At 34.1% G+C, this 11,308-nt stretch overlaps 2 protein-coding genes across 2 annotated transcripts; one reads left to right on the forward strand and one right to left on the reverse strand.

Annotated features, from left to right (window-relative positions):
- The first annotated feature begins 3,651 nt into the window (after window positions 1–3,651).
- LOC102692767 (leucine-rich repeat-containing G-protein coupled receptor 5) lies at window positions 3,652–6,124 on the forward strand. Its single transcript, XM_015359411.2, has 2 exons — window positions 3,652–3,736; window positions 4,675–6,124. The coding sequence occupies exon 2, from the start codon at window positions 4,692–4,694 to the stop codon at window positions 5,754–5,756; it is 1,065 nt and encodes a 354-aa protein (XP_015214897.2). The 5' UTR covers window positions 3,652–3,736; window positions 4,675–4,691; the 3' UTR covers window positions 5,757–6,124.
- A 1,161-nt stretch (window positions 6,125–7,285) lies between these two features.
- s100b (S100 calcium binding protein, beta (neural)) lies at window positions 7,286–10,855 on the reverse strand. The gene is made up of 3 exons (XM_006636772.3): window positions 10,771–10,855; window positions 8,911–9,068; window positions 7,286–8,182 (listed from the first exon to the last, which is right to left on the reverse strand). The coding sequence occupies exons 2-3, from the start codon at window positions 9,046–9,048 to the stop codon at window positions 8,033–8,035; spliced, it is 288 nt and encodes a 95-aa protein (XP_006636835.1). The 5' UTR covers window positions 9,049–9,068; window positions 10,771–10,855; the 3' UTR covers window positions 7,286–8,032.
- Between the last annotated feature and the right edge of the window lie 453 nt (window positions 10,856–11,308).

The raw sequence follows: 11,308 nt of genomic DNA on the forward strand, positions 1-11,308 counted from the left end.
TATACTAGATGAATATGATGGCTTATGTATACAGTAGTGATCAATCCAGCACAAACTAATATCAAATGTCAGTTTGGCAAAAATATAATTGTACTCAATGATATATTGAATTGCGTTAAACCATGCAGAGATTATTATATAATTTTATTAGTTCAGAGTCAACATTTTCTTGATGTAATGAGCTGATTTAAACAATTTCTTGGTGTACTATCTACTTTTTATTGGTGTAAACTCTACATTCTTAAGCATGTCCCCTAAGGAGTTACAGAGTTCAATTTACCACTAGATGGCAGTCTAGTTGTGATTTGAAAAGAAACACTGACAGATTTTAAACTCACTCTTATGTAAATTCTTCTTCAGTCTCAATCAAATCAATAACACACCCTTCCAATTGTTTTAGAATATTCGGTACACAGACACTTGCTGTAATGTAAAGTTCCCCCTACATTGTTTTCTTACAGTATGTACAAAAAAGAACTAAAAGTGTTAAAAGTGTATGGCTGTATCCCAGTGAAAGCACAATTGTGTTGTAGGTTTGCTTCGACGTTTGCTAGTCTCATATCAGAACAAAACAAAAGATGAACCAGTTTTAACCAACTGTGAAGAAATGAAGGTGACATGATTACAACAATCGTCATAGGAATGTGTAGATAGGAAATAGAACCTAGGATGTAAAATATCCTTGCCTAATTTACTTTTTGGTAATAGAGAGCCACATTAGATAAATGTTTAACTGGACTAAATATCTACAGTAAATTAATACATCTCGCAGCCCTCTGGAATCAAGCTAAAGAAAAAAAAAACAGGTGGTTGATTACCAATAGACAGTTGTGGAATTCTTGCTACCGTGAATTTAATAAATTCGATTTGTTGGTACAGGGTGTTGCACAATAGAAATCAACATTTTGAAACACCCCTCTTCTCCTCCTGCCAACTTTGAATACCAAAATTTTCCAGAGGCTTCTTACATATAACCGAAGGAATCTCACCATCAGTTAATACTACTATTACTTGAAATAATAATTAATAATCCCTTACACTTATATAGCACTTTTCTGGACACTCCACTTAAAGTGCTTTACAGGTAATGGGGACTCCCCTCCACCACCACTAATGTGTAGCACCCACCTGTATAATGCAATGCCAGCCATAGTTAGCTAGTATGCTCACCACACACCAGCTATTAGTGGGGAGGAGAACAGAGTAATTAAGCAACTTCGTAGAAGAGGATTATTAAGAGGCCATTATTGGTAAAGGCCAGGGGAAATTTGGCCAGGTTGCCAGGGGTAACACCCCTACTCTTTTCAAAAAACACCCTGGGATTTTTTTTTTTTATGACCACAGAGCGTCGTGACCTTTTATTCATATTCCAAAGGACGGTACCTTTTTGTACAGTATAGTGTCCCCATGACTATACTGGGGCATTAGGACCTACACTGACTCACAGACTGCAGGGTATGCTTTCCCTACTGGTCCCATTAACACGTCTTCCAGCAGCCACCTTAGGTTTCCCAGGAGGTTTCTCATTCAGGTACTGGACAGGCTCACACCTGCTTAGCTTCAGTGGGCTGCCAGTTGTGAATTACAGGGTGATATACTGTAGCTGCTGGCTAAAGGTTTGAGATTTACTAGGTTTGAGATCTGCAATTGGAGGGGTGAGGTTTATTTAGCCAGTGAACCAGATGGCAACTCTCACTGATGTAGGTAATTTGGGCTCATAAATCATACCCTGAATCATCCAGTCATTCTGTGTGTGTTCCAAGTGCACACATAGCCCCTGGAGGGCCAATATGTCATCTAGCATTTGTTCTACACGAGCTCTCATGGTAGCTAATTGGTTTAATTTTTTAATAAATTGATAATTGTCATATTTCAGTCTCCTTATGCTTTTAACCATGAAACCGATGTGAATTCAATAGTCCAATTTGTGAAAATATCGGAATATTTATATACTGAACATGAAAAAAAACATCAGTTATGACCACAAATTCAATGTATTTGTTTTCCTAAAACCATTCTGGAATAATAGAGTGATAGGTTTACTGGTTTGATGACCAGTATATATTTATTCTGGTAGTGTGGGAAATTAACCTCAATCAATTATAAAGGCTAAACCTTTGCAGACTATGCATGGTGACACTAGGTGAAGTAAGTCATGTAAGCAAAGTTAAATAATAAAGAGTTTTTATTCTTTATTATTTAATCACATTTCAATGATACCAAAGAAAGCCATATGGCAAATTCATTACCCTGTGAATAATTTAGTACCTGAAAAATAATAGGTGTTAAAAACAAATCATATACAAATTACATTTAAACACGATTCTTGATCAATTGAGCTGGCAAATACATCAAATGGTCACACACTTAATTAAACTCTAATACAATCAGAGGTCTCCACAAATTTTAATCTCTGAAAGGCTAAGTCTCTTTTCATAATATATATATATATTCTTCTGTAAACCCCCAATCTTGATTGATGCATTTTCTCTGTTAAAAAAAAAAACTTAATCCAAAGGGCAATTAAGACTGAGAAGCTGTGCCTGGCAAATTTAGAGTGAAATTAAATAATTGCATAAATATATAAAATACAGTTCCTTTTACAAGATTTAACATAAGTCCTCCACTCCAGGGGCAATTATCTGATAGGTTTCTGCTTATACTGTAAATGAGGAACCCAAATGGTAAAAATTGTCTGTAATTCTGTTTCCACTCCTGTCTCTTTTCTTATTCCTTTTTTTTTCTTTTTCCTTTTTACTGGTTCATTTTTGCGCTCCCCTCTTGAGAGATGTCTTAACCAGCTTCGTTTAGGCAAAAAGAAAAACATTGACTCACTGTGGGGGAGGTCTCAGACAGTAATTTTCTCACCTGTGTCTGCCCATCATGAATTCATTAACTTTTAAGAACTGTCTAGTGAGAAATAAGTGAGAAAATCTTAATTAACAAGTTGAGGAGAGACTGTATACAGTAATGTGTGCTGAAGCTGTTGGAAGTAATACACTTTAACTAGGGTATTTGTGAAACCAAGGACTGAGTACAGCATGTAGCAAGCAGATTAGCTAGAAGCACCAATTAGCATTGGTGATTAAGGGCTCTGTTGGAACTAAAATGAGTAGACACAGTGGTAGGTGTGATACTGGACCATGATCAAAACCCACTGAACTAGGTTAACCCTTGTCTGAATTGGATACTGTAGATACTGTAATGTAATGAGTGAGTCCCGTCAACAGGAAGGCAAAATCAGGACAAACTGTATCAATGCCAATCTCAATTAAGTTCATAAAATGAGCTTGTATTACTAAGTACAAAACTGTGCACTTAATAAACCACTTACCAAAGTAAAAATATTCATTATTCTTACTGAATTATGTGTTATCAAACATTCACTTAAGTGTTTATGTGTTACAGTGTAATCAATAGCCTGTGTTGTTACAGTACTTACAGATCAGGAAGGTTAAACCTTCACCCTCTCACACATACAGTACAGTACTTTACCTTGGTGCTATAAAGATTCAAAGCTGGGACAGATGGTTGGCAGATCTTCCTGCCTCCCTCTGTGTGAATTATTAATACATTCATCCTCTCCTATTCTCTCACATTTCAACAGGTACAGTACCCAAGGTACAATAGCACACCTCTCTTAATCCCCGTAAAAGCTCTCCTCTTTCCATCACACACACATGTCTGTGTTGAAAGATAGTGCTGGAGAAACTATTGCTTTTCCCCAAATTTACAGGTAAGACATGGTTTTCTTCTGTGCTTAAAACAATAACAGTGAAATGTTTTCTTTCTTTCTCAACAAACATTTTTTTTATTTGCAGTAAAAATAGTCAAAATACAATTTGTGCTTTGGGTGTTTAAAATGGGTGGCAAAAGATTGCTATGAAAAACCTCAATGTCTGAATAATTTATATTAGCAGAGCTTTACCCTCTGCTCAGCTGGGTGACAAATACACTGTTGTTTTAGTATAAGATTTTTTGATAGGAGATCTTTTTAAATATCTGATGTTTGGTCTGATGTTATTAGCAGCTGGAAACATTTTTTTCCTTTAGTATAGTGTTATAAGATTTATAGAGATCTTAAATAAATAAATATAAGAGTTATGGGGATACTGCAATTTTAAAGTGTTTACTCTAAACTAGTACTAGAATTACTAGTTTACTTTAAACTTGTACTCTAAATACTGTTGTGTAAAATAACGTTAACGTTAATGATCAGTTAGTGTTCAAAACTTTTAATTTCCAGTATTGTAGTCTACTAATATATATCTACCTGTACTTGATTTTACCTCATCAGTATCCCTTTAATATACAAACAGCACAATCAAAAGTGATTTAGCAGTATTTTTACAGCAATTTTACTATTTTCTTTTCAAAGTTTGGAATTAAAATGTGCATTATCTGATTTCATATTTTTATACTGAGTTTGGGAAACCATTAATGAAACAAATATATTATTCATTCAGACAGATCAAAAACTATTTTAAATATATAATGTATAATGTTAACTATTTTGAAAAAATATATTAGTTATTTACAGTAATGTTTAATTCCTGTTTTTTCTAATTACTTTTTGTAATAAATATTTGGGTTTATGATCAGAAATCATATTACCATATATTTTGAAATAAGATACACATAACATAAAATGTTTTTCTAAAATTTTTCACAAAGGTTACAACAAAGGAAAGATGAGGGCCTTTTACATTTGGTTTCTCTTCCATCTTTGGTTTGGAAGTTCAACTTTTGTGCCACAGTGTGAGAAGGGATGTGATTGTCAAGAAGTCTTGAAATGTGTTAACTGCTCAAAAGCAGCTTTCACCTATATACCTGGCAACCTCTCCTCAGACACAGAACACTTTGATTTATCCTGGAACAATCTGACAGTCATTCCTGTGGGAGCTTTGAGTTTCTTGTGGAGGTTAAAGGTGCTGCTAATTAATGACAACGACATCAGGGTCATAGAAGATGGTGCCTTCTCGTGCCTTGAGAATCTCCGGAGACTGGATCTGAGCCGCAACAAGATCTCCTCTCTTGGCAACGGATTTTCCATTGGGTTGCAGTCCCTTGGAGAGCTACTTCTGTCAGAGAATCAGCTGAGGGCTCTGAACAGCAAGAGCTTCCAGCACCTGGACAACTTGCAGAAACTCAACTTGAGCTGCAACAACATCAGTTACATCGAGATCAGAGCCTTCAGGCACATGACCTATCTCAGGCAACTGCACCTGAATGAGAATAGGCTGGCAACCCTAAATAATAATATTTTCTCTATGTTGAAGTCACTGGAGGTTCTTAACCTTGAAGGAAACCAGATCAATAATACGGATCTTGATGTTTTCATGCCCTTGAGTAGCTTAACATTGCTGAACTTGGTTCAAAATCAACTACAGAGCATCAAATTTAAGACTTTTGTAAGCATTCACAATTATGAAACCCATATCTTGCTAGCTGGAAACCACTGGCACTGTGACTGTGACCTCCAGCGGGTCTTTCGGAAACTTCAGAACACACAAAGACTGATCTTGGATGACTATGAATACCTGACCTGTAAAGAGCCACATGAACTTGAAGGCCACAAGATTGTAGATGTGGAAAATGAGCTCTGTTTTGGGGAGACAGTGACAGTCTTGATCATCACCTTCACAGTTGTTGTCACTGTGGTGGCAGCCATTGTCATGGCCGAGAGAAACAGGAAAAAACGGACTGGCAAGCACTGGAGTGAGGAGAGTGATATGACCTATGACTCCCAGGACTAGCTGGTTCTCACCTTACAGTGCCATGGCCTCTCCACAGAAATACCATACAGTGTTCATAGTTTGAATGATTTGTCAAGACAATTTTTAATGCATTTTTTTTCAAAATATTTGAAGATGAGGGGAAACTTATAACCCTTTAGAATGCAGTTTATCATCTTGATCAGCAAACACCAAAAACATTTAAAATTAATACTGCATTACTTAGCATACTTCTGCTCTAAAGTTCTTCAGACATATTATTTTTATTTTTTCAGTTATAGTTATAAAGCAATGCTTAGTTTTCAATGAACTGGTATAGATGTTAAAAGTTTACCCATAGGACAAATGCTAATGTTAACTCAATTAACTCAATTTTGCAGATGTTCCATTCTTTAAAACTATCATATTAGCTGATGTTGTATAACTTATGTCATAGTAAGTAATAATTTTATAAGGTAATGGAAATTATTATAGGAAATAAAGCTCTATGGAAATAATATCCTATAATATAATATCCTAATTAATAAAATTGAATTAGTAGTGTATAACACACTACTGTAGACAAGAAAAAGGCGACAAAAAGACATGATACAACAATGTAAGGCAATACTGGAAATTTTCTAAATGTTTTGGAGATTATAAGCATTAGAATGTTTTAATTAGTTTTAGCATGGAGCACTTTTTAAGTGCATTATGGAATTGAGGTTCATCCCAGTGGTAGCAAGCCTAATATCTGGTTGTGTGGACATGCTACATGCTAAAGTGTTTTTTTCTATTTTTTCCATTACTAAACATAGAAACCTAGAACGGAAATGCAAATGAATGCTTTCTTTTGCAAATGTAGCCCTAAGATTCATTCAAATGCATTTTTCCAAGTGATATCTTGCTAATTAAAGATAATCAATTGACGTTGTCATTAATTTGGTGGGTTGCTGTCATGATTATAGTCCCTCCTCCTCAAGGGTGCTCCGACCCTTTCACTTCAGACTTGATTATGTGCACCTGTCCCCTGTTCCCAGTCCACCTTAAAAGCCAGGCGCTGACGTTCATCCGGGCTCTGCATCTGATCTCCATATTGTGCGAGTCCGGGACCTGGAAGCGCCTGGTTCCGTTAAGGTTTTAATCTCTGTTCCCGTTCCTGTTCCCCTTTCGCCGGTTCCGACCCGGTTCATGTTTTTTATTCCCTTGTTGGATGGATCACCTGGCCATGGACTTATTCTTGTGTTTTTGGATTACCCTCTGGATTACATTTGGATTGTTTGCCCCAGACTCACTCCCCTGGACACCTGCGCACTATGGACGCCCCCCCCCCCCCCCCTTCACCCCGTATTCTTGCATGATCTTTTTCCTGGTGTTTCCTCACTTTTCCCTGGATCGTGTAGTCCGCATAGGGTCAGAAAGAACTGTTCGTTACAGTTACATTGTAGATTATCTTGGAAAACTGGATTTTAGATTCCTGAACATGATGATGTATTTTTTTGCAACAAAGGTTTTTTTATTATGTGTTTATAATTACAATGAAGACAGAGATGCATTTAATACCATGAGGATATTTGTACAGAACATTTTATTAACAGTCATGATACATAGCAGCAACCTTTCATAGCATCAAAGTATACCTTCCAAGAGTTCCCATGCATTATAACATTGCAACATAACAGGCAACTGCCCTTACATCAACTCCTAGATTGTAATTAAGAAAAGATTATGACTGAATTATGTAATGTGAATGCTTTGTGTGTGATATTGTTAGACACAATGTGATGATTTTAAGAATTCTATTTTCCATGTCTTGCAATAATTTCAGGTAGCACTGGTACTGTGATTGCCACTTCATTAAAGAAAAATATACTATGATGTAGGGCAAAGAAAATTTGGAGCATGATTTATTGTACAGAGAAAGACACAGAAATATGGGAAGCTATGCATTTAAATGGGATTGTAAATTTCTTTTTGACCTCACACTGCTAATCTCAAACTTAATATAAGAGTGGAATATTTCAACCAAACACTGATTATTGCTAATAAAATGACATTTTCTTACACATTGGTATGGCGTAGATATGCTTCAACTTAGGGCTGAGTAAACATCTTCTAGGTGACTGAGGTACTTCAGTAAATACTGTGTAAAAGGGTAAAAGCATAAATTCATTGTACCACACATGCCAAAATTGTCTGTAATTAAATCTTATTAGAAACTCCTCAAACCCATAAAGGTTAGGAGAAGTAAATTGTTATATATTCTGCTTCACTTTTGTTAACTTGGATTTGTACTTGTATTTGGCAAGTACTGGTGCCTACTCGTCTTCTTGGTGCTCAAAGAACTCATGGCAACAGATGGTCACCATGGTGATGAAGGTCATGAATTCCTGGAAGTCACACTCAGAATCGCCATCTGTGTCCAGACTCTCTATTAAACTGTCCATCGTGGCCTGGTCTTTGATTTGCTGAAATAATAAAGAGGAATGCTATATCAACATTATGATCTTGATCTCATTTCAACCCTTTGTCTTGATGACTGCTTTAACCTAATTAATTAAAAAGAAAACTTGGGTGTGTTACAAATTCAATCATTGTAAAGGTATTTCACACTCTTTAAAGGATTACATGTTTTTTTTTTTAATTATACATTGTAATACTGTATTTCTTGTAGCTTATATGTACAGTAAATAATGTAGATTATTTACCCATGGCTTGTATTCATTGTTAGCATTAAAACCTTTCTCATTTTAGTGCCTGTAAGTTATTGTTCCAAGATTTCCTTTAAAATAATGTACAGGATAAAATAGCCTATGGTATAGATGAGATACAGTAGTTAACACTGTGCTGCAATAATATAGAATTATTTTCACTTAAAAACTAAATTTTAATGATTCAACATTTCATTTTATATTTCCTAGTTATAAAATAAAGCAATAATCCTCAGGATATAATTACACAATGTGTTTTTCCACAAGTTCATATAATAATATCAGTTTCCACAAAACATTTTTATATAGGCTGAAAACTGAAATACATTTTTCATTACTAGAAAATAAAAGAAAAAGTATTTCAATTAAATGGTGTATTTCTATATTTTACTGTCCAGACAAACAGATTGTTTTTCAAGAAAACTTTTTATGACTATGGCTTTTGCAAAAACACTTAATAAAAATGTGAAAACAATTATTCTCACCCCCACATAATTTGATAGTTCATTGTTGATCAGTTCTTTCAGTTCACTTTTCTTCAGTTTATGCTTATCGCCTTCTTTTTCTGAATACTTGTGAAATACATCAATAATGGTTGCCAGAGAATTTTCTAAATCAGTCATATTTAAAGCAGGGCCTAAATCTTAAATGAAACAAAAAAAAATAGTTTTACTCCAAAACACATACAATAATGGGATTACAGTGTCCTAAGGTCTTAAATTAACAGAAATGCTGTTCTACAGTACATGTTCATGCAAATTTAGATTTAAATTGTTGACAAAGATGTGAGTTATGCACACAATTAAACAATCTGTTGACTATATTGAATACATGAGCATACTGGACCTTGGTGCTGATGGATTTCAGAAAAACTTTTTTCTCCCTGAAATATCATCTAAATGTGAGCGCTTGGAAGTTCATTTTACACTGTATGTGAGTATAACTTTCTTTTACTTCTACTTCTGATCGTAATTCTTAAAAATCTACTCATGATTTTTCAATCGTGATTAAATTAAATGGTATTTTAATTTACCATTAACCACTATTTCTTCAAATAATCATATATCATGGCACAATTTTATTTAGAAAACTGTTCCCATGAACATTATTACAGATCAGCGTCAGATGCCAAAGATGAAACATCTAGGTTCCAACTTGAGTAAATCCTGCTTTTTTGTAGAGATTCCTTGTTGTGGCTCTCAAAAATATAAAACATATTCTGTGAATTTCTTTTACATTTTACTTAATTTTAATCTATTGAACCGATATTTTAGCCATCTCTCACTGAAACTGAATGATTTTTTGTTGGTCTACTGAGTTTTTCAGTATAGAAAGAAATGCCCATACTGTTGAAAAGGTCATGTAATGTTGAATACTGTTCAATTGAGAAGGTCATGTTCTAGTATGTATTTCAAGAACTGAACTAAATAATATCCTTTAGCTATCCCTATAGATCAAAAGAAACAAACTCACTTAGAATCATTGTCCAGTAAGTGATATGTCAATCATTAATTGTCTGGAAATGATGGCATTTCTTATCTTTAAAAAAGACTGCTCATAGAGTTATGAATGCATTTATCCTTTTAAGTTTGACTTCCTAGCTGTTCAACAAGGCAGGCTTTCTTTTCTGAATTAGAAACTTGAGGAAATTCAACTGTTTGCAGCATACCGGTGTGAATTTATATTTAAAAAAATGACTAAGATTGCAGTACTTTCACATACAGTAGTGAAATCACTGCAGACCACGAGATACACAAGAATAACAAAAAAGTAATAGAAATACACCAGAACAGGGAAGGGGGCATATCATGTGTGAAATAATATATAAAGTATACTGTTTTGTTTGCTTGGTTCATATATTTATATACAGTATAATGTAAAGCATATTTAACATGGTTATATGATATGAAATATTTTTCAAATCTATCCAAAATCCAGAATAGTAAGATTTGAAATATAAATAGCATTAAAGAGAATTATTACTTGAAATCCCAATCTTTTACATAAAATATTTGTTAAAGTTGCTTAAAGCACATTTAATTTTGAAGGTATACTTTTTTACCTGTTCTTTGTCTTCTAACAACAGGTGATAAATATCTACAAAACAAGTCCTACAGAATAGAAGCTTCCTGAATGTAGTATCGTTATATTTAATTAAACTAATTAAGGTAAACCTAGAAACCTATCTATATAAATCTAAAAGCTAAAGTGAAAAGTAAAATTAACGTGTGAGACAAATTAGGAAGAAAAGTTGCCTTTCAACTTATTTTCAGCATGACTTTGTTACTTTTTATTTTTTAAGTAAACCATCTGCAAAAAACAATCTTAGACAAAAAATCACTTACCTCCTTGTAGATGATTTGAAAAGTTTAAGAAACTAAATTCCAAAACAGAAGTAGTGTCTTTTTATACGCTGGGCGTGGAGAGTTGCCATAGCAACTGTAGCCCTTTTGCCTCATTTTGAATCATGTGGCTCGTCTGAAACAATCACCCTTTATTCTGCCATGGGACAGTGACAAAAATTTACCATTTTGATCTTTTGCATTGTAGTTATCATTAAAGGGTTTTTGTTTCTTCCTTTCTGTTTTATAAGGCACAGTACTGAACTCATTGTCTGGTTAATTAATGCCTTGTGATGGTAATATAACGTATTTAATCAGGAACAACTTGAACAGATTATTTTCAAGAAGGAAATTTCAGTAATCTTGAACCTCCTATATTGAACCTACTTTGTGTATCTTACAGTAAATATATAATGATTATTTAATATGATAATATTATCATATAGAGTGTACTGTAAATAAGCTTCAAATGCATTTCAATTACTATCAGCTCTTAAAGAGAATTACATTTTAATTGCAAATAAATAGTATGACACAGGTA

Source organism: Lepisosteus oculatus, chromosome 12, assembly GCF_040954835.1.
Source record: "Lepisosteus oculatus isolate fLepOcu1 chromosome 12, fLepOcu1.hap2, whole genome shotgun sequence".
Lineage (NCBI taxonomy): Eukaryota > Metazoa > Chordata > Actinopteri > Semionotiformes > Lepisosteidae > Lepisosteus > Lepisosteus oculatus.